The sequence below is a fragment of the Pecten maximus genome, chromosome 11 (genome assembly GCF_902652985.1).
Source record: "Pecten maximus chromosome 11, xPecMax1.1, whole genome shotgun sequence".
Lineage (NCBI taxonomy): Eukaryota > Metazoa > Mollusca > Bivalvia > Pectinida > Pectinidae > Pecten > Pecten maximus.
Window position 1 is genome coordinate 11,375,623 of NC_047025.1, and position 25,476 is coordinate 11,401,098.

The following is a 25,476-nucleotide window of genomic DNA, read 5'->3' on the forward strand; positions in this document are numbered from 1 at the left end:
CTATGTTGCACAACCATACACTAGACTCGCCTATCGGATAGTCACACGAATAAACAGATAAAGGATGTACATTTTGTAGTTACGTTCATTCGGTTTAGATACTATTTCTTTTTTTAAACAAATCTAACGAGAATGTTCTATGTATGTTGAAATATGTGACTTGTCTATATAAAGCTTCCTACTGTCACTAAATCCAGGCAATGTCATGATTATATAAAATATTGTTTGGTGGAAATTCCCTCACAGCAGCTTGATAGACTTTCTATACACGCAAGCTCGTCTTAATGTTTTATTTATTGTTTTTCTATTTCGGAATGCACATCTCTGTGTAACACATAATACTGAAGCTGGAAATTACCATTTTCCAGTATTTCAAATTCCGCAAAAGTTGATTTATGGCTTATGAAACGTTTCCTATTATACAAATACTACAGTTTCAATATCTACCATGACTAAATCATAGTGCTAGCTTCTCATATTTGATTCTGTTTACAACGTTATTCATTGCTTTATCTAATACAAGAGGCCCAATAGCCTGTATCGCTCACCTGGCTCTACAGCAACTTTGAAGTTGATTTAGGTTATTTATGAGGTTACTATGCTGATAACAATTTTTTTCAAATATCAGTGATGCTAGGTTTATTCATGTCAATAAATGTTCTACTTCTTCATTCAAGTACATAACTGGCCTAATATCAGGTCTCTTTGCTATCGAGAAATCATTGTTTGAAGAATTCAGCCTATTTGACCCATGTGACCTTGAATGTGTGTCAAGGTTATTCATTCGAACAAACTGGGTAGCCCTTCACCCCAGCATGCCACAGGCCAAGTATTAAGACCCTGGGTCTCTTGTGTATTGAGAAGTCTTTTGAAGATTTTAGCCTATTTGACCCACGTGACCTTGAATGAAGGTCAAGGTTATTCATTTGAACAAACTTGGTAGCCCTTCACCCCAGCATACTACAGGCCTAATATTGCGTCGCTGGGCCTCTTGGATTTTGAGAAGTTGTTTAAAGGAAAAAGTTGATGCTAAACGGCCGGACGGATGCCGGACGCTGCACAACTACATAAGCAGGTGAGCTAATAATGTTAATACAGTGTCGTCTAAGTAGCTGGGGTCTTGGTGGTAACATTTTATCAAACTGTCTTGTTTCAATATGAATTTGACAGATATGTCTTAAACAAGAGAATATATGTAAAAGAGGTAATTCTACCAAAAAAATCACGAGGGATATCCATAACACGAGAGAAATATATAGAACGATGGAAATGTATGGCGCAATGACTATTCATAACACGAGGGAAATCTATAACAAGAGGGACATCCGTAACACAATGGGAACACATAATATGAATGAGATCTACAACACAAGAGAAATCTACAAAACGAAGGAAATCTATAACACGAGGGAAATCTATAACACGAGGGAAATCTATAACACGAGGAAAATCTATAACACAATGGGAACTCATAAAATGAAAGACAAGATCACAGTGGGATCTTGGCGCCACCCATTGAATGATCTTTATAGGTTCCATGTCAGATTGATATTTTCTCTATTTTTCTCTTCCTCTTACTAATCTGTGTAAATTGAGAAACATCCCTCCAGTAATTTTCAAACAAGGCGAACCTATAGATGAAATTTGAGACTTAGCAATAATGGCTGTCTGTCGGCCATTTTGTTTATCAGTACTTTCTGTAAAATAGCGATAAGTAACTTCAATTGTCAAAATCCAAGATGGCTGGCTGTCGACTATGATGTTTTCAGATTGGTTCCAAAATGCAATATGCATAACTAGGGACCAATGGGAACAAACATATTAAATTTTAGAAAGATCCCTTCAATACTTTCTGAGAAATAATGATAAACTTCAATTGTCAAAATCTAAGATGGCTGCCTGTCGGCGATGTTGTTTTCCGACAAGTTCCAATATAAAATATACATAACTAGGGATCAAGATGAACCTAGCTACCTATGAAATTTCAGAAAGATCCCTTCAGTACTTTCTGAGAAATAGCCCAAAACTTCAATTGTCAAAATCCAAGATGGCTGCCTGTCGGCCATGTTGTTTTCCGACTGGTCCGAAACTGCAATATGCATAACTAGGGACCAAGCATGTATTTTCAAGTGAAGTCATGATGTCAACCAATAACCTCTCCCCTGGTCTTCATCGCCCTACATCTCTCGAAACATGTGTTGTTAATTTATCCGTCATTAATCGACTTCTGTCACGGAAATCGTGTTTATGGGAATAAGCCCTAGAATTTCTAGCCAACTCCGACATGTTAACAACATTGGTATGGGATACAGGGATGTATTACGCTTATCAAACAGATATCTATATAACAACCCAGTCAGTATATAGATCGACAGAGACCTATATAATAACCCAGTCAGTATATAGATCAACATAGATCTGTATAACAACCCAGTCAGTATATAGATCAACAGAGATCTATATAACAACCCAGTTAGTATATAGATCGACAGAGATCTATATAACAACCCAGTTAGTATATAGATCGACAGAGATCTATTAAACAACCCAGTTAGTATATAGATCAACAGATCGATCTGTATAACAACCCAGTTAGTATATAGATCAACAGAATCTATTAAACAACCTAGTCAGTATATAGATCAACAGAGATCTATTAAACAACCCAGTCAGTATATAGATCAACAGAGATCTATTAAACAACCCAGTCAGTATATAGATCAACAGAGATCTATTCAACAACCCAGTCAGTATATAGATCAACAGAGATCTATTAAACAACCCAGTTAGTATACAGATCAACAGAGATCTGTATAACAACCCAGTCAGTATATAGATCAACATAGATCTGTATAACAACCCAGTTAGTATATAGATCAACAGAGATCTATTTAACAACCCAGTCAGTATATAGATCAACATATATCTGTATAATAACCCAGTCAGTATATAGATCAACAGAGATCTGTATAACAACCCAGTCAGTATATAGATCAACAGAATCTATTAAACAACCTACAGTAGATCAACAGAGATCTATTAAACAACCCAGTTAGTATATAGATCAACAGCGATCTATTAAACAACCTAGTTAGTATAAAGATCAACAGATATATATTAAACAACCCAGTTAGTATATAGATCAACAGAGATCTAGTAAACAACCCAGTTAGTATATAGATCAACAGCGATCTATTAAACAACCTACAGTAGATCAACAGAGATCTATTAAACAACCCAGTTAGTATATAGATCAACAGAGATCTATTAAACAACCTAGTTAGTATAAAGATCAACAGATATATATTAAACAACCCAGTCAGTATATAGATCAACAGAGATCTATTAAACAACCCAGTTAGTGTATAGATCAACAGAGATCTATTAAACAACCAAGTTAGTATATAGATCAACAGAGATATGTATAACAACCCAGTTAGTATATAGATCAACAGAGATATGTATAATAACCCAGTTAGTGTATAGATCAACAGATATCTATTAAACAACCCAGTTAGTATATAGATCAACATAGATCTGTATAACAACCCAGTCAGTATATAGATCAACAGAGATCTATTAAACAACCCAGTCAGTATATAGATCAACATAGATCTGTATAATAACCCAGTCAGTATATAGATCAACAGAGATATGTATAATAACCCAGTTAGTGTATAGATCAACAGATATCTATTAAACAACCCAGTTAGTATATAGATCAACATAGATCTGTATAACAACCCAGTCAGTATATAGATCAACAGAGATCTATTAAACAACCCAGTCAGTATATAGATCAACATAGATCTGTATAATAACCCAGTCAGTATATAGATCAACAGAGATATGTATAATAACCCAGTTAGTGTATAGATCAACAGATATCTATTAAACAACCCAGTTAGTATATAGATCAACATAGATCTGTATAACAACCCAGTCGGTATATAGATCAACAGAGATCTGTATAATAACCCAGTCAGTATATAGATCAACATAGATCTGTATAATAACCCAGTCAGTATATAGATCAACAGAGATCTGTATAACAACCCAGTCAGTATATAGATCAACATAGATCTGTATAATAACCCAGTCAGTATATAGATCAACATAGATCTGTATAACAACCCAGTTAGTATATAGATCAACATAGATCTGTATAACAACCCAGTCAGTATATAGATCAACATAGATCTGTATAACAACCCAGTCAGTATATAGATCAACATAGATCTGTATAATAACCCAGTCAGTATATAGATCAACAGATATCTATATAACAACCCAGTTAGTATATAGATCAACAGAGATCTATTAAACAACCTACAGTAGATCAACAGAGATCTATTAAACAACCCAGTTAGTGTATAGATCAACATAGATCTGTATAACAACCCAGTCAGTATATAGATCAACATAGATCTGTATAACAACCCAGTTAGTATATAGATCAACAGAGATCTATTTAACAACCCAGTCAGTATATAGATCAACAGAGATCTATTAAACAACCCAGTCAGTATATAGATCAACATAGATCTGTATAACAACCCAGTCAGTATATAGATCAACAGATATCTATTAAACAAGCCAGTCAGTATATAGATCAACAGAGATCTATTAAACAACCCAGTTAGTATATAGATCAACAGAGATCTATTAAACAACCCAGTCAGTATATAGATCAACAGATATCTATATAACAAGCCAGTCAGTATATAGATCAACAGATATCTATTAAACAACCCAGTCAGTATATAGATCAACAGAGATCTATATAACAACCCAGTCAGTATATAGATCAACATAGATCTGTATAACAACCCAGTTAGTATATAGATCAACAGAGATCTATATATTAACCCAGTCAGTATATAGATCAACAGATCGATCTGTATAACAACCAGTCAGTATATAGATCAACAGAGATCTGTATAACAACCCAGTCAGTATATAGATCAACAGAGATCTATTAAACAACCCAGTCAGTATATAGATCAACAGAGATCTATTAAACAACCCAGTTAGTATATAGATCAACAGAGATCTATTAAACAACCTACAGTAGATCAACAGAGATCTATTAAACAACCCAGTCAGTATATAGATCAACAGAGATCTATTAAACAACCCAGTCAGTATATAGATCAACAGAGATCTATTAAACAACCTACAGTAGATAAACAGAGATCTATTAAACAACCCAGTCAGTATATAGATCAACAGAGATCTATTAAACAATCCAGTTAGTATATAGATCAACAGAGATCTATTAAACAACCCAGTTAGTATATAGATCAACAGAGATCTATTAAACAACCTACAGTAGATCAACAGAGATCTATTAAACAACCCAGTCAGTATATAGATCAACAGAGATCTATTAAACAACCCAGTTAGTATAAAGATCAACAGAGATATGTATAACAACCCAGTCAGTATATAGATCAACAGAGATCTATTAAACAACCTACAGTAGATCAACAGAGATCTATTAAACAACCCAGTCAGTATATAGATCAACAGAGATCTATTAAACAACCTAGTTAGTATATAGATCAACAGACATCTATTAAACAACCTAGTTAGTATATACACTGTAGATCTCTGGTTGAAGTATAAGTCTCGTTTGGTTACGTTCACTAGCGGATCCAGGGGGGAGGGGGGTCCTGTCCTGGGGGTCAGGACCCCTCCACCCTCTTTCGGATGAGGAAAATTTTCTTATAGCCTTAAAAAACGCCTATGCCAACCCCCTTCTCGTGTATCGAAAATCTTATCCCCCGAATGATTGCAAAATTTGCTATAATCATTTCATTTTTCCGAAATTTTGGCCCCAAGACCTCTCGCCAAAACAAGAGGCCCAATGGGCCTGTATCGCACACCTGGCTCTACAGCAACTTTGAAGTTGATTGAGGTCATTTCTATAGATACTATGTTGATTATCATAGTAAGCTAGGTTTATTCATATTAATAAATTTTCTAGTCCTTCATTCCAGCATTTTATTGGCCCAATATCTGGTCTAGGAGGCTCTTGGCTGTCGCAAAATTATTGTTTACAGATTTAAGCCGATTTCACCCCTGTGACCTTAAATGTAGGTCAAGGGTCATTCATTTGAACAAACTTTGTAGCCCTTCACCCAAGCATGCTACTGGCCCAATATCAAGTCCCTGGGCCACTTGGTTATTAAGAAGAAGTCATTTGAAGAATATAGCATATTTGATCAATGTGACCTTAAGTGAAGGTCAAGGCAATTCATTTGAACAAAATTGGTAGCCCTTCACCCAAGTATGCTACATACCCAATACCAAGTCCCTGGGCATCTTGGTTATTGAGAAGAAGTCGTTTGAAGATTATAATCTATTTGACCAATGTGACCTTGAATGAAGGTCAAGGTTATTTATGTGAACAAACTTTGTAGCCCTTCACCCCAGCATGCTACATGCCCAATATCAAGTCCCTGGGCCTCTTGGTTATTGAGAAGAAATTGTTTGAAGAATATAGCCTATTTGACCCATGTGACCTTGAATGAAGGTCAAGGTCATTTATTTGAACAAACTTTGTAGCCCTTTACCCTAGCATGCTGCAGGCCCAATATCAAGTCCTTTGGCCTTTTGGTTATTGAGAAGAAGTCATTTGAAGATTATAGCCTATTTGACCCATGTGACCTTGAATGAAGGTCAACGTCATTTATTTGAACATACTTTGTAGCCATTCACCCCAGCATGCTACAGGCCCAATATCAAGTCCCTGGGCCTCTTGGTTATTGAGAAGAAGTCGTTCGAAGATTATAGCCTATTTGACCCATGTGACCTTGAATGAAGGTCAAGGTCATTTATTTGAACAAACTTTGTAGCCCTTCACCCCAGCATGCTGCAGGCCCAATATCAAGTCCTTTGGCCTCTTGGTTATTGAGAAGAAGTCATTTGAAGATTATAGCCTATTTGACCCATTTGACCTTGAATGAAGGTCAACGTCATTTATTTGAACAAACTTTGTAGCCATTCACCCCAGCATGCTACAGGCCCAATATCAAGTCCCTGGGCCTCTTGGTTATTGAGAAGAAGTCGTTTGAAGATTATAGCCTTTCTTTGAAAAGGTGTCTTTTAAATATTTTGGCCAATTCAAAATATGATCGAGGCCATTCATTTGAACAAACTTTCTAGCCTTCATCCAAGAACGCTACAAGCCAGATATAAGGTCTCTGGACCTTTCAGTGATTGAAAATAAGTCATCGAAATGTTTAAGCCTATTTGACTGCTCTCAGCGTGAAAGGTCAAGGTCTTTAATTTGAACAAATTGGTAGCCCTTCACCCCAGCATACTACAGACCCAAGATCAAGTCCCTGGGCCTCTTGGTTATTGAGAAGAAGTTGTTTAAAGATTTTAGCCTATTTGACCCCTGTAACCTTGAATAAAGGTCAACGTCATTCATTTGAACAAACTTAGTAGCCCTTCACCCAAGCATGCTACAGACCGAATATTAGGTCTCTGTGCCTCTTGGTTATTGAGAAGAAGTCGTTTAAAAGATTTAAGCCTATTTGACCTCTGTGACCTTGTTGAACTGGAAAAGTTGATGCCGGACGGATGGTCGGACGGTCGGATGGCCGGACGCCGCGCCACGGCATAAGCCCACTTGCCCTTCGGGCAGATGAACTAACAAAAAGTGATCAAGTTGGTAACAACATCATATTAAAACCGAACAATCGATGTTTTAAAAATAGATTTGAGTCGTGTTACTGAATTTCCAGAAGCGTACATCTAGATCAATGTTGTTTACTGACAGAAGGTTTCTATATTTAGATTGTAAAACGCTCGATGTAAGCAATGCCTATGGTGCCCAACCATATACTAGACTCGCCTATCGCATAGTCACACGTGTGTGTGTGAGGGTTCACGGTAAGAATATCGGTTTAAATACACTGTTTTAAAACAAATCTAACGAGAATGTTCTATGTATGTTGAAATATGTGACTTATCTATATAAAGCTTCCTACTGTCACTAAATCTAGGCAATGTCATGATTATATAAAATATTAATTGTGTGGAAATTCCCTCACAGCAGCTTGATAGACTTTCTATACACGCAAGCTCGTCTTAATGTTTTATTTATTGTTTTTTTATTTCGGAATACACATTTCTGTATGTAATGAAATAAACGCGATATAATACTAAAGCTGGAAATTACCATTTTCCAGGATTTCAAATTCCGTGAAAGTTAATTTATGACGAAACGTTTCCTCTTCAAACAGATACTAGAGTTTCAATATCTACCATGACTAGGTCATAGTACTAGGTTCTCATATTTTATTCTATTTACAACATCATTCATTACATTATCTAATACAAGAGTCCCAATGGGCCTGTATCGCTCACCTGACTTTACAGCAACTCTGAAGTTGATTTTGGTTATTTCTGATGTAACTATGTTGATAACCACTTTATTCAAATATCAGTGAGGCTAGGTTTAGTCATGCTAATACATTTTCTAGTTCTTCATTCAAGTACATAACTGGCCTAATATCAGGTCTCTTTGCTATCGAAATATAGAAATCATTTTTTGAAGAATTCAGCCTATTTGACTCATGTGACTTTGGATGTAGGTCAGGATCATTCATTTGAACACATTGGGTAGCCCTCCACCCCAGCATGCTACAGGCCCAATGTTAAGTCCCTGAGCCTCTTGGTTATTGAGGAGTCGTTTGAAGATTTTAGCCTATTTGACCCACGTGACCTTGAATGAAGGCAAAGGTCATTCATTTGAACAAACTTAGTAGCCCTTCACCCCACCAGGCTACAGGCCCAATATTAAGTCCATGGGCCTCTTGGTTATTGAGAAGAAGTTGTTTGAAGATTTTAGCTTATTTGACCTTAGATGTAGGTCAAGGTCATTCATTTGAACAAACTTCGTAGCGCTTCACCCATACATGCTACGGGACTAATATTACGTCCCTGGTCTCTTGGTTGTCGAGAAGAAATTGTTTAAAGATTTCAGCATATTTTACCCCTAACACGAGGGAAATATATGGCATAATGATAATCCATAACACGAGAGAAATATATGACATGAGGGAAATATATAGAATGATGGAAATGTATGACACAATGGCAATTCATAACACGAGGGAAATTCATAACACAATGGGAACTCACAATATGAATGAGATCTACAACACGAGGATAATCTATAACGTGAGGGAAATCTATAACGTGAGGGAAATCTATAAAACAGGGGAAATCCCCAACACAAGGGAAATCTATAAAACGGGAAATACACAACACAAGGGAAATCTATAAAACAGGGGAAATCCCCAACACAAGGGAAATCTATAAAACGGGAAATACACAACACAAGGGAAATCCCCAACACAAGGGAAATCTATAAAACGGGAAATACACAACACGAGGGAAATCTATAAAACAGGGGAAATCCATAACACAAGGGAAATCTATAAAACGGGAAATCCATAACACAAGGGAAATCTATAACACGAGGAAAATCTGTAAAACAGGAATTCCATAACACAAAGGGAAATCTATAACACAAGGGAAATCTATAAAACATGGGAAATCTATAAAACAGGGGAAATAAATAACACAAGGGAAATCTATAACACGAGGAAAATCTGTAACACAAGGGAAATTTCTAATATGAGTGAAACCTATTACATTAGTGAAATCTATTATATGAGGGAAATGTATTAATATGAGTGAAATCTATAACATGAGTGAAATCTATAACACGAGTGTAATCTATTATATGAGGGAAATGTATAACACAATGATAATTCATCAAAGGAAGGAAATCCATATCACAAGAAACAAGAGATCCCAGAGGGATCTTGGCGCCCACCATTGAATGATCTTTATAGGTTCCATGTCAGATTGATCTTTTCTCTACTTTTCCCTTCTTCTAAGTCTTACTAATCTGTGTAAATTCAGAAACAGCCCTCCAGATCTAGTACTTTTCAAACAAGGGGAACCTATATATAAAATTTAAGATTTAGCGATAATGGCTGTCTGTCGGCCATGTTGTTTTCCGATTGGTCCCAAAATGCAATACCAGGGACCAAGGGGAACCTACATATGAAATTTGAGAAAGATCCCTTCAGTACCTTCTGTACAATAGCGATAACAAACTTCAATTTTCAAAATACAAGATGGCTGCCTGTCAGCCAGGTTGTTTTCTGACTGGTCTCAAAATCCAATATGTATAACTAGACACAGAGGGGAACCTACAAATGAAATTCAGAAAGATCCTTTCAGCAATTTCTGATAAATAGCGATAACAATCTTCAATTGTCAAAATCCAAGATGGCTGCCTGTCGGCCATGTTGTTTTTCGATTGGTCTCAAAATGCAATATGCATAACTACGCACTGAGGGAAACCTACATATGAAATTTGAGAAAGATCCCTTCAGTACTTTCTGAGAAATAGCGATAACAAACTTCAATTCTCAAAATCCAAGATGACTGCCTGTCGGCCATGTTGTTTTCCGAATAGTCTCAAAATGCAATATGCATAACTAGGCACAGAGGGGAACCTACATATGAAATTTCAGAAAGATCCCTTCTGTACTTTCTGAGAAATAGCGATAACAAACTTCAATTGTCAAAATCCAAGATGGCTGCCTGTCGGCCATGTTGTTTTCAGATAAGTCTCAAAATGCAATATGCATAACAAGGCACCGAGGGAAACCTACATATGAAATTTCAGAAAGATCCCTTCATAAGTATCTGAGAAATAGCGATAACAAACTTCAATTGTCAAAATCCAAGATGGCTGCCTGTCGGCCATGTTGTTTTCCAATTGGTCTCAAAACGCAACATGCATAACTAGGCACCAAGAGGAACCTTTATATGAAATTTCAGAAAGATCCCTTCATAAGTTTCTGAGAAATAGCGATAACAAACTTCAATTGTCAAAATCCAAGATGGCTGCCTGTCGGCCATGTTGTTTTCCGATTGGTCTCAAAATGCAATATGCATAACTAGGCACCAAGGGGAACCTACATATGAAATTTGAGAAAGATCCCTTCAGTACTTTCTCAGAAATAGCGATAACAATCTTCAATTGTCAAAATCCAAGATGGCTGCCTGTCGGCCATGTTGTTTTCCGATTGGTCTCAAAATGCAATATGCATAACTACGCACTGAGGGAAACCTACAAATGAAATTTGAGAAAGATCCCTTCAGTACTTTCTGAGAAATAGCGATAACAAACTTCAATTGTCAAAATCCAAGATGACTGCCTGTCGGCCATGTTGTTTTCCGAATAGTCTCAAAATGCAATATGCATAACTAGGCACAGAGGGGAACCTACATATGAAATTTCAGAAAGATCCCTTTAGTACTTTCTGAGAAATAGCGATAACAAACTTCAATTGTCAAAATCCAAGATGGCTGCCTGTCGGCCATGTTGTTTTCAGATAAGTCTCAAAATGCAATATGCATAACAAGGCACCGAGGGAAACCTACATATGAAATTTCAGAAAGATCCCTTCATAAGTATCTGAGAAATAGCGATAACAAACTTCAATTGTCAAAATCCAAGATGGCTGCCTGTCGGCCATGTTGTTTTCCAATTGGTCTCAAAACGCAACATGCATAACTAGGCACCAAGAGGAACCTTTATATGAAATTTCAGAAAGATCCCTTCATAAGTTTCTGAGAAATAGCGATAACAAACTTCAATTGTCAAAATCCAAGATGGCTGCCTGTCGGCCATGTTGTTTTCCGATTGGTCTCAAAATGCAATATGCATAACTAGGCACCAAGGGGAACCTACATATGAAATTTGAGAAAGATCCCTTCAGTACTTTCTCAGAAATAGCGATAACAAACTTCAATTATCAAAATCCAAGATGGCTGCCTGTCGGCCATGTTGTTTTCCGATTGGTCTCAAAATGCAATATGCATAACTAGGCACCAAGGGGAGTCTACATATGAAATTTGAGAAAGATCCCTTCAGTACTTTCTCAGAAATAGCGATAACAAACTTCAATTATCAAAATCCAAGATGGCTGCCTGTCGGCCATGTTGTTTTCCGATTGGTCTCAAAATGCAATATGCATAACTAGGCACCAAGGGAAGCCTACATATGAAATTTGAGAAAGATCCCTTCAGTACTTTCTCAGAAATAGCGATAACAAACTTCAATTGTCAAAATCCAAGATGGCTGCCTGTCGGCCATGTTGTTTTCCGATTGGTCTCAAAATGCAATATGCATAACTAGGCACTGAGGGAAACCTACATATGAAATTTGAGAAAGATCCCTTCAGTACTTTCTCAGAAATAGCGATAACAAACTTCAATTGTCAAAATCCAAGATGGCTGCCTGTCGGCCATGTTGTTTTCCGATTGGTCTCAAAATGCAATATGCATAACTAGGCACCAAGGGGAACCCACATATGAAATTTGGAAAAGATCCCTTCAGTACTCTCTGAGGATTAGCGATAACAAGAATTGTTTACGGACGGACGGACGGAGGGACGGACGGACGGACGGACGGAGGGACGGACGGACGACGGACCACGGACGCAGGGCGATTTGAATAGCCCACCATCTGATGATGGTGGGCTAAAAATCTAGAATATGCGGGCAAATTATATACAAAATATATATGTATACAGAGCCATTTGAAAGATACAGGCGGTTCCAGAAGGGCTTAATCCATTCCCTGCTTCTAGGTCAATGTCAGGTAATTTTAAGTTTTTAAAATTTTTATCATTTATTGATGCACTTGCGGGACAAAACACAATCACAATAGGCAGCTTGAAACTTCCACACCTCTAAAGACTTCTAGTACATGTATATCTATACCCGGAGTTCTTCATATTAATCAACTAACAACTTTAGATATTTAGAATAGTAAATAACAAATTTGAAAACACAATTAACAACAAAACAATTTACCACATGTTTGATTTAATGAGATGACACAGATCTTTGAAGAAAATACATACCATGGTGAAGTGATTACATGCAGCACAATTTTACACAAAATTTAAATAATATATCGTCAGTATCCATCAAGTACTATAGGAAACCCCAGCACATGTAACTATGTACTGAGAGTATTTTCATTACTGTTAGCCAAGCTTGAGGCGAGATGTGCTGGAAGCTTTAAAAATTCACTTATGTCCAAGTCTTCCGAGTCATTATCATTAATACTATTGCACTGATTGCCGTCCTGGTCATCTAAAATAATCGGATTATTGTCCGTAAGTTCATCACCCGGCAATTTGTTCTCTATTTGAACTGGAGGTGTTGGAGCTGTTAAATTTGTGTCTCCTGTGAGTGCGTAGTTGACTCCTAAAACGGAACGAACTCCTTCAACACTGACTACACCTCTGGGATTCGCCTAAAACAATTAAAGACATCGATTATAACTAGGTCAAAATGATGGATCAAAACAATAGTTGATGAATATTTTCATACATCTAAAAACTGCCAATGAAAACACAACATGGTATTACGAAAACACAACATAGTATTTGGTAAGTTTTCATCACAAACATTTTCAAACCTCAAAAATTCTGTATGTACAATCTAATTGCTCCAATTTTCTCAATCGCATTTTGTTTGCAATCAATTTCCCCAAATGTACCTCTAAGAATGGTGACATCACAAACACCAGGTAACTAATCCCTGCATAAAGTATACAAGGCCAGTTTCGTTTTTGCGGTCCAAACGGTTGGACCAGTTGGACTGGTGTTGTTCGTTTATGAAATAAAGACGGACCTGGTGATTTTATATATTGTTTTCAGACGAACGTTGACAAAGACTTCCAAGGCCTGTATTTTCATTCGCAGGTCCGTCAAGATATATGTTTGAAATGTTTCATTTAAAAACTGACGAACCAGTTTGTCCGCATAAACCAACAGGCCCCTAGTGAGTCAATCAATGTAAACACACTATTTATTCATGTGCACACCCCATAATAATAACATGGCTGGTACAGTGATCAATTACAATGCTACCGTCATGTGATGCTGTGTTGATTTTCCTTCAGATTATTTTTTATGATTCACAAACAAAGCTCTCATTATCAAAAGATAAATAAATATCTAGAATTTTCTTAAAGTCCACTGACCACCAGTACTAGCAACTTTCAACCTTTGCTGGTGGGATAGGGTGGGTGGCTTCATGTAATGTTTAATTGTTTCCTTTTTAAAAATGATTAAACATATACACAATCTTATGTAAGACATGCTGTGAGAATTATCAAGAAAACTTAATAACAATCATCTTAACATCTTACTTTTTGTTGTTTGAACATGTGACAAAGTGGAATGTAACAACCAATTGCCATAACAGGGTGACTAACACTATAACATACTGTATTACAAATAGTAAAATTCTTACCGATTTTGCCAGCTCTCTCAGTTCTTTTGTTACTTTTTGTGCTGAAAAACAAACATTACATCATTAATATCAAAGCATGCAATTATGACATGCCCATTTTTTTCAAATATTCTTTAAAAGGGGAAAAAAGTTGTCATGAAACATCACTTTTTTCGGCAAAGCGGTATAATTTTCTTTTGACCCCGGATATGACGCGTCAGGTAGCGTTACTGGTCAAGCTGAAGTATGTGATTGGTCAATGTAGCAGTAAATGCAAAATGCAGATATGCAGTTAGTGACGAAACAAAATTAAGATTAAATGCAAACTGAATAAGTGGATGTATCTATTCAAATGACACATTAATAAAATCATATAATTTTGTTATCTGTGCTGATATTTATTAATTAGTTCGTTAATTTATTTCACCAGCAGTTTTACATTATAACCACCAGCATTAAAACTATGCCGTTTATTTTTTAAAAGATATTTCTTGTTTTGTACTCCTATGATCATTTTTTTGTGTCTTCCTTTAATCATCTTCATGACTTAAGTTCATTATTTTATGTGAATCAAATACTAAAAATGAATATATAATCTAGATATATGTTTTAATATCTGATTTTGAGATAAATAATGTACAGATCATTTCATGGTGGCAAGAAAACAAATGTTTTCAGAGTACATGTATATAACTCCTTTGTTTTGAAAACATCTTTTTTGTAAAAATACATATTGGTAATTTTCGCACACAAACAGCAACAACTTCAGTTTGTGAAGCCTGTTCTCCCTACCTAGTTGGAGTTCTTTCTCAGAAGGCCCGGGAACAAGGGCAAGGTGAGGGGGAAGTTTGCTACTGAGGCGTTCATTCTGGGTCTGCTGAAGATCATTCAAAAGACTGGCGGTCTGGTCCAACTTTTCCTGAATTGGGTCCTTTGGAGGTTCATTTTCTGTCATAACAGATAATGTATAGTTTTACAATAATAAAATAAATAGTTGTGTATAATGAGAATGATTTAATTCTTTTCTGAAAAAAATACATTAATTTAGTACAGTTCATTTTTGTGAGGATCAAACTTGCCAAGGTCACTAAAGACATTTGTTTGATGATTGAGAATCATTGAAATAAGAAATTTATTAAATATTGAAAAATTTGGCTCCACAGAAAAATGTTTTCTTTAAATTACACAATCACAAATTTTACCATGTTTATTTCAAATTTAAAACATCATGTTTAATTTCTGAACTTTTATGTCGTAGCATGTTCAATTTTGACATCTAAGTTAATTTTTGCACTAATCACCTGTAAATCTTGTGAATTTTCCCCGATATCTAACTAGTAGAGTGACTGAAAATGTCATAAGTATGTACTATCTACTTAGAATTTCCCCAGCAATCACTACTGTAAAACTTCAACAGAAACATGCAAAAATACTTGTTTATAGTTAATTGCTATCCCATTCTAGTGATGAAATGGATTTATATTGAAAAACGGATGTATTTATGACAGGTCAGCAGACAAAAGAGATACGAGGCACAATTGAAGAAGAAAATCACAAATCAGACTCTTGAAATAGCTTACCATACTGGTCAAGGAACGAGACATCGACCCCAAGCTGGCTGAGGCTCCGTAGGGAAGAAATATCCGCAGCTGTCGCCGGTGGTACTTCAGGACCACTATCAACGGGACGCATGTCCTCCTGAGCCTTCTGCTGTTTTTGAAAAGTACAGATATGTCACAATCATTATGTTCCGTACACAATATTTTATTTTCAGCTGTGATATTGATAGGATATATCACAGTTCAATGTTAGAAGACAAGATTTCCTGATAAAGATCATCACAAGAACGAAAAGATTTTTCAATGATATAGGAGGTAAAAAACCCAGCTAATTTATGCATACAATAAATTGTGTCAAGACTCTGGTTATGTCTCCTGTGTGTGTAGGGTGTGTGTGCTGCGTGTGTGTGCTACATGTGTGTGCTGTATGTGTGTGGTGAATGTGAGTGTGCTTGGGGAGTCTGTGGTTGGTTGATGTTGTTTCCTTGCGATAGAGCGAAACTGCGACCGACTGTAGTGCTATCTCACTGAAGCATACTGCTGAAGGCCACAGACAGGACACCAATGGGAGCAGTAGGTATATACAAATCTCACTCCCTACCAGTAGGACCGTTTAAGGATGGCCTCCTCTGTGAGCAAGCTGAATGCATGTGTGTATTTTAGGAGGCTACAGTATGTTTGAAGGATATAGGATATCAAGACAGCGATTTCTCAGTATTTTTGTTTTATTCTAACTTCTTAAAACAATATAGGGCAAGTTTGTAGAGTAGAATAGGGTATGCAATACCAAAGTGCGATAAAAACTCTTACCTCGTCTAGGAGTTTTTGAGTTTTGCTGTGTTCCCCTTTAGTGAGGATGTCGAGGAGATTGTCCACCATAGCTATGGCATAGTCTCCAGAGCTCTCGGTGAAGTCCATTATACTGTGACAGAAATTTATAATTTTCATTTTTAGACATTTTACCTACAAAAGCTGTAATATTTCAAAACATACAAAACAGCAATTGTATCGCAGCAGGTATCATATCATGAGCATGATGAAATTTTCAATAACATCCAAAGATACCAAGCCTTACCTTCTAGCATATTGAACACCAGTTTCATCTCCGTATGTCGACAATAGCAGATCAGATTCTTCCTTCGAGATGTTTGAGAAAGTTGAATCATATTGGGGTGCGTAGCTACTGAACGGTCCATAGTTCAAATAGTTTACTTAAACAACAAACAACAGATTATTTCCCTTTGAAATTTGTCAAAATCAAATTTGAAATAATTTCATGAGACATCTATCTAAACATCAGTAGTTCAAATAGTTAATTTAACAAAAAGTTTTCACATTAAATTTTTTCAGTAAAGATTGTAATAATTTTCAAGAAATGCCAGCTACAATGTCCCAAACTCTATTACACAAGAAATGAAAATTTTTATCTATCGATCTCAATAAGAGTAGTTAGTTATGCTTTGTGAAAAAAAAAGTTCTTTTTCATATTCAGATGCTAAATACTGATGATGAACTGTTGAGTTTCGACTTACTTGGTGTGACTTTGTTGCGTTTGTCCTCTTTATAACTGGATAGACTTCCTGTCCCTGATGTCAATTTCCCGATCAGTGATCCAAGGTTAACTACTTTTTCTGTCTCACTCACTAAAATAACAAACACACCTTATACACTTATCTGCTAGGTTTTCGTAAAAAAAAATATTTCCCCATGGCCATTTTCTTTTTTTGGCAGTCAAAAGGGTTTGACAATTTTTTAATTTCACTTGAATTTAATCTGATTGTTTAAGAAAAACAAGATGGATCTACTTATTTCATTTAACTTTGACAAAAATACTGTCAAGTCCTATTTCAATTTCTGAAGGTTTGTCAAGTGATATATTTAAAATCTGACAAACCAGTTTGTCCATATTTAAACGAACAGCCCAAAGATGAATTCTAATAATAGATTATCTCCCCCTAGTTTAAATCTTGGGGTCTCTAAAATAGGATATATCCCGGAGAGTAAGAAATAAGCTCAATTTTATTTATAATTTCAATATTCTAGAAACATTATGATTTCAATATACTCTAGAAACATTATAATTTCAATATTCCAGAAACATTATAATTTCAATATTCCAGAAACATTATAATTTCCTAGAAACATTATAATTTCAATGTTCTAGAAACAGAGGCCTGACTACAAAAGACTAAACACAATGTAGTGGTATGTATATAAAGATTGACCTAAATTATTTATCAAATGTTGCTAAACTGGTTTAATTACGCGTCAAAACAGATGACAGGCTGTGCCAAAACTACAATACCTGTCTGAGAAGCCTTAAAAACCTATTTGGTTTGGTATGAAAATAATCCTATCAGACTTTATTTTGAGATACACATTTCAATAGCCATACCTGTTCCGTCATTATCTGGGTTCATGATATTTAATGATGTACTACCATCTGCTCTCTGTCGTAGGAATCCAAACTGTTCAGACAAAAAAATGAAAAAAATAATTACAAAAAAAAAAAAAAAAAAATAAATAAAAATAAATGAAAGGTTGCAATTATGATGTACTGAACTCTGACCTATTCTTTAAATTTTGGTACAATAGAGTAATTATATTGATATATTTTAAAAACAGGTATATTTATAGTTTTTCACTGTGTAAGTAAGCAAAGTTATCACTTTTATTTTTTAATACTGAGTAAGTTAAGCTAAGTTATCACTTTTTTCCTAAATGTTTAGTAATATTTAACTATTTTCAAATAACACTAGGCTTTATATTTTTCAGTACATGTACATATAGATACTGATTTATAATACAATTAAACATTTTCATCTACTAAATGCTTCGGAAATTTTAATTACAAATTACTTTTCAATTCAATATGCAATAACTTATTTCAATCAATTCTCCATTTGTATACAGCCTGGTTAACAATGAATACTGTCATATAAATATCAAACTTTCGACTCAAATTAGGATGTGTATTTATTGTTAAACAATAAACTAGCCATTGTTGGCATTTTTACTCGACTTTAACAAACACAAGTGGGAATATTACCAGACATGGTCTAATTAGTGGATACAAATGGTAGTGTCTACTCACTCTGCTTTCAGGTTTGCGTAATGTAAGTATATCGGCTGCATCTTTGGCGGCTGCCTTGGCCTGGGCGAGGATTTCCTCGGGAGTCAGGTTATCGGGCAGGGCCTCGTATCGTCCAATTCTAAAACAGAACAAACATAAAATTTTACATCACCTTGAAAGTGAATATCAAGGGAATTTTTGGAAATCGTAGAAAACCAAAGAACAACATCTCTAACCCCACCTATCTTTACAGTGTTTGTAAGTACCGTGTATTCTTCATGTATTGCAATTCATGACCATAACATCATGTGCTTTATCAAATAAAACCAGAGTAAACAATTGCATGGACTCACATAGATATACCCTCCATACCACTTCTGAATCTGACCAGGGTTCCCGAGATATCATATACACAAGCTTTACATTCTAAAAGTGGTTAACTGTAGCCTTTGACCTTTAACCCTGACAGATGATCCACGAAAACGAATCAGGTATAGAATTTTATAGTGTGACATTATTTATGGTATGAATACACAATTTTGTATATGAAAGAAGTCTGTCCCAGTTACACAATTATATCCTGTACACAAGCTCATCACCGATGACACACAAATTGATTGCTACAGAACCCTAGGCCTCTCTTTTCAATTAAGTGAGAGGCATGATTATTTGCATGGGGCCGTGGCGGTGGTCGAGTGGTTAAGGTGTCCCGACACTTTATCACTAGCCATCCACCTCTGGGTTGCGAGTTTGAAACCAGGTGGGGCAGTTGCCAGGTACTGACTGTAGGCTGGTGGTTTTTCACCTGGGTACTCCGGCTTTCCTCCACAACACAAATATGACACATCCTTAAATGACCCTGGCTGTTAATAGAATGTTAAACAAACAAACAAACATGATTATTTACAAAATTATGACATACCCTTCTCTGGCTTTCAATCTTTGTTTCTCCTGTCGCTCTTCTTCTTGCATAGCTTCAATCACTTCTTTTGTCTCGTCTGGCTCATCAATTCCTAGCTCTTCATTACGCAAAGCTCGCCAGAAAAGGAATGGTCCTCTTCATAAACAATAACTTTTCCTGTAGGAAAATGTAAAGCCAAGCCATTGTACAGGAAGCAAGTCTTCTTCATCAATTTTCATTTTTTTGTCCAAAGATATATAGCCAAATATTCTAATATCAATGTTATTTTTGGACCCAAACAAATTTTAAGATCAACAGTTTTTCAGACATATAAATCAAAAACATGGAAACAGCTGACCAGGCAATCTAGCTGAACAGTCATGATACCCAAATATATATAACAGCCAAGTTTTGTTGTAATTTTGACAGTAGTTTGACTTAAAGTAGGTGTTTATTATATTTCAGGACAATGAGATAAGTTTTTTTTTTAACTGAACTGCATTATAATGGTACATGGGTGGACTTAAACGTATTACCAGACATCTGCTTATTGCTGGATAAACATGTCATGCTGTTTTCAATACCAGACCCAAGTTTCCTAACATTCCTTAGTAATTCAAGGGAAAATTCCTGATGAATTTTTTTAGAAAGGAAAGCATTATTGAATGTCAGTAAAGTTACCAGGGACAGGGTATCAAAGATTGTTTCGGTTACCAGTATGCTTTTCAATGTAAAAGATAAGTTAAGGAATTTCGCTAATTTAAGGAATGTTGATGAAACCAGGGCCAGTGCATAAATTTCAATGAAGGAATGACAAACTGCTTACAGCTAAGGGTAGGTGTGCTTGTAAAGTAGCACATTATACCTGTGATAGACAAAACCAAATGACAAAAAAAAAAAAAAAAAAAATAACCTACCTTGCTCATCATTTTAATTCCAATGTGAAGTAGTTTCTTTGCTTCCTTGTAGTAAATGGTCTCTGGTCTGTTATATGTCATAGCATTGTTACACATGAGCACAAAATCTTTCTGAAAATAAAATTTTCAAAAAATCATTAGACATGATATAATATAATTCAACAAAACATATAACTTCTAGTTGATGCATTACCAAAATTGATGAATAATTTATCGATGCATAGTGTGATGAAAAGTCTGATCAACTCCAAAAATATAACACTTTATAAGAGAAATCATCAATTGAGGAATTGTGATATCAATTGCTTTTATCATGGTATCCATATGTAATACCTACTGGAGACAAAAAAAAAATTAATTTAGTTTTAAGATTTTCAAAATTGTTTGGCTAAGTACCTTTAATTTTTGTTAATGCAGATCTTTATAAGGCTTATTAAATTGATTTTTTTTCAGCCATGTTTCCATCATGTTTACCTTGTATTCCATAACATTTCTATACTTGAAGGTGTTGATTTTGGCTAACATTGAACTGAAGTCCATCGGGCTGAGTATGATGAGGGAGTACCCTGGGGCAATCATGTCATTCACAGGGTTAGCAAAAAATCCATTTGCATCTTTTCTGGAAAAGGAAAACAATTATCGCTTACCTGAAACCGGTCATGTGTTGCCTTAACAGATAAAAGCCATTTACCTCTTAAAAAATATATATTGCTACATAGTAAATATTCCCTTGATTTCTTTGTGCTTTCATTAGGTGATTGTAATCTGGGCATGGTTTAATTCACTAACCTCTGTAGATTGCTGTGAAGGTGTTTCAGACAGATACGAAGCACACCGTGCTCTGCAGCACCCTGTGATGTCGGAGTTGCACTTCCTCTCTCGGATTTCTCCTCCGCTGCTTCAGACTCCTCCCCGCCCGTCCCGCTGATGTCAACATCTTCCAAAACTTGTCGCTTAGCAACCGGTGGCTCCTCTTCCTGAGAAACTTCAAACTCTTCTTCAGCTTCTTCTCTGTGGCGTTTTTTTGGTTTCCCCTGGAAAAAAGTACAATGCTTTGACTTCTGGAATATTTACACATGAAAAAATAATCTTTTCAGAAATGGCATAGAACTTAATATAATAGAGTTAACATTTCAATAAATATGTAGAATTTAGGTAAGAAATAAAAAATCTACAAACATAGTTACCTCCAAAATAGAAATGGCTGTTGGCAAGTTAAAATATTTCTTTTCTCAAATTTTACCTTCAAACTGAGCAATAATAAAGTCACTTATTTGATCAAACCTGATATTCTGTTATAAATTGTATCAACAAGCTAAACAGTTTAAATAACACTTTTACATATTTTAAATGGAGGCTAAAAACATTATTTTTCAAAGAAAACATGAAACCCAATCAAATACACATAATGAGACATTAAGTCAGACAATTGAGACAATGACACTTCAAATGAATATTATACCTCATCTCTGTGGCGACTCTTCTCTCTGTCACTGGATTTTTTCTTCTTCTTTTTCTTGTGTTTGTGTTTTTTACTGCTGCTACTGGTCTCCATGGCAGGGCTCTGGTTGTACACATCACTGTCTGACTCTAGCACTTCGATCTTTGATTTCTTCAGCACGATCTTCAAAGATGGTGGCTCAGGTACTTCTTCTACAGGTTCCACTGTATCAACAATTGTAGAAAAATAAACACATGAGGTATTAACCAAACTAGAAGTATTGGTTAAGTCTTCAGATCATGATTATTGGTCTAATAGTTTGGTTTGGTTTGTTTTATTTTGTTTAACGTCCTATTAACAGCTAAGGTCATTTAAGGACGGTCTCCCGTGCGTGCGACATGCATGCGTGTGGTGAGTGCAGATGTGTGTTTCGGGAGGCTGCGATATGTTTCGTGTTATGTCTCCTTGTGAATAGGCCGGAACTTTTGCCGATTTATAGTGCTACCTCACTGAAGCATACTGCCGAAGACAACCAGCAGGACACCCCACCCGGACACATTATACGGCGAACCAGTCGTCCGACTCCAAATATGCTGAGCGCTAAGCAGGAGTAGCAACTACCATTTTTAAAGACTCTGGTATGTCTCGGCCAGGGGACAGAACCCAAAGCCTTCCTCACAGCGGCGAACACTCAACCAAAGGCCAAAAGTGAGGCATTGTCAAGGGAGACATTAGGAAGACCTGACTGTGTACAACAGTAGCATTAGCCAGGCCTATGGATTATACCAGAAAGGAAAAATCTTGTACATGTACTGACCTGGCAGAGCTAGAAAACTATGGTTATTTTTTTCTTTTTCTTCTTTTAAATTTAACCACTTTTCCTTACTTTCTATGAGCAGTTATGATATTTGTTGTTTCCAGTTGTTGTCTCAATTCATTTGGAGTGCTGGCACATGCATGGATCTTAAAAATTTTATGTCGCTAAAATTTCTTGCATGAATACTATTATCATGTTGGGGAAAACCACCAACTTCCGTATCATACAAACGCTTGCCTATTATATGCCAATTGAGGTATAGGTTTGTTATATCATAAAATGTATGTAAGACACAAATCCTCCCACTTCAACTTGACACCCCAAAACAATCTTTGTGACGATTACATCAGTAGTTCCCTAGATTATCTACAATGTAGTTATATTGCATGGGGATGGGACAGACATGGGTAACACTATATTCTCTCACATTTCATAGTGGCCATGGGGGCAAAGAAATTTCATCCAAGTCGCATTTATTTAGTGATGAAAAATCATGCAAATGCAAAAATAAAGATTATTTGCATGTTGCAAAGTATCAAAAATTTATGAAATACTTTTGGTAGAGTAACATCATATTTCTAAGTAGATAATGCTTTTAATAAATATCTTTTAGTAAGAAATTCTTTACTCTCGTTAATTAATGCACTTTAATTACATACAAAAACTCACTGTTTAAGTGATTTTAGCTATTTTTGATAACAAATCCATACTCCATCTTGCCTAGAATATGCGAGTTTGCATATTATATGCAATTAAGTTAATGGTTTTCCCCAACCTGATTACAATAGTAGGAATTACATAAAACTGTTACAAAAGATAGCCTATCCATCAAGTCTCCATTTGGGACTTTGGCGAATCTAATGAAAAATGTTCTCAAACTGGAGATTATTTTTAAAACAATCTATCATTCAGTAAAGGATGGACTAAACTCACTGTTTATGCAGATTACTCCACATTGTAGTAAGTGTTTTTTAAACTTTGTCTACAAATTAAAACATACTATATAGAAGAACATCGTAGTTATCTCCCTTGGTCGTGTCAAACACGAACATTATTTGTCTTATATCAATAAAAACATCCATAGGAATACACGAAAGAACGTTTAAGAATGTAGTTACATACACAAAGACAGTACAATACGGCTGTATATTTAAGAACAGGTTACAAATGAAACGAAAAGCGAACGTTGTGATGATTGAACCGATGTGGTGCTCAACCCTCACAATCATTTCGTTACTATTCACACGCAAAACATCACAATATTAAGCTAAGGGTAATGTTTGATACCTTCACGTTGCCGTCGTTCCGATTTATGATGTTTTTTATGCTTCTTCCCCATCCTGATGCGATGAATCTGCGAATTTAATGCAGACAAAGACAGATTGATGTTTTGTCGGCATCAAAGCGTTCAAGCGACGCAGTTTAGCGGGGTGTAACTAATTATCAAAATGGAAGGCGGCTAAAAGCCGGAACATATTTTGATAAAAAAAGGTTTTTATAGAGATTTATAATTTTAAAAACAGGTAAATCTAAGTACAGTTTATTATGGAGTAACTTGACGACCCAAAATGGAAAATAGCATTTGTACATTCCAGAGTAACATACGTGAATTAGCATATGTGTGTCCTTTTTTAGATATCAGAAATGATCGTAGTTTAATACATGCAATATAATATATAATCAGATTCACTTAATTTGTCGCCAGCGTGAATGTCCGACATGGAACGTTTTTTTAACGATACATTTTTATGCAATTATCTTCACTTAGAAACAAGCTTTCAAATTTTTCTAATAAATTCAGCCACCGATTCGTCCAAATTTGATTTACAAACTGTTTTTCCATATTTAAACATATGAAAAGGTTATTTTGTGTAGTCGCACACTGCCATTTCCCGTGATCTTTTTTGTATATATGTTTCTGTTTTTACATTCCATTTTATTTTATTTTTTTTATCTTTTTTTTTAATTTGTCTTACTTCTGGTTTCTCTTCTTTCACAGAGTTTATTAATTAACAATAGATTGATATGAGAAAAAGGCATATCACAACTAAATCATTTAAAACATTTACCATTCACCCGTATTTCAATGTATAAATGTTGCATCTCACACGTTCCATCACAGGCGTTTAATTAGCAAGCTCACTATTTTGAGTATCGGCACATTCAACTGTATTCGTTCATATTTATTCACTACACTATTGCAAACCGTATGTATATCATCACACTTCACAATATATCAAGAAGCCCTGTGGTAGCAACGCACTATATGGGAGGTTGGGTTATGTTACAGTCCCCTGTGATCATTACGTACTATATGGGAGGTTGGGTTATGTTACAGTCCCCTGTGATAGCTATCTATTATATGGGAGGTAGGGATCGTGTTACAGTCCCCTGTGATAGCTATGTGTTATATAGGAGG

The 25,476-nt window shown here is 35.6% G+C and overlaps 1 protein-coding gene across 1 annotated transcript; it reads right to left on the reverse strand.

The window, feature by feature from the left end:
- Nucleotides 1-12,898: 12,898 nt before the first annotated feature.
- LOC117337946 (bromodomain-containing protein 7-like) lies at nt 12,899-24,495 on the reverse strand. The gene is given in 16 exon segments (XM_033899104.1): nt 12,899-13,366; nt 14,371-14,411; nt 15,142-15,297; nt 15,930-16,059; nt 16,719-16,830; nt 16,984-17,119; nt 17,441-17,551; nt 18,304-18,376; nt 19,003-19,120; nt 19,904-20,013; nt 20,015-20,059; nt 20,800-20,910; nt 21,274-21,418; nt 21,589-21,833; nt 22,262-22,464; nt 24,345-24,495. Coding segments are annotated over 16 exon segments (2,088 nt in total). The 5' UTR covers nt 24,397-24,495; the 3' UTR covers nt 12,899-13,066.
- Nucleotides 24,496-25,476: the final 981 nt, after the last annotated feature.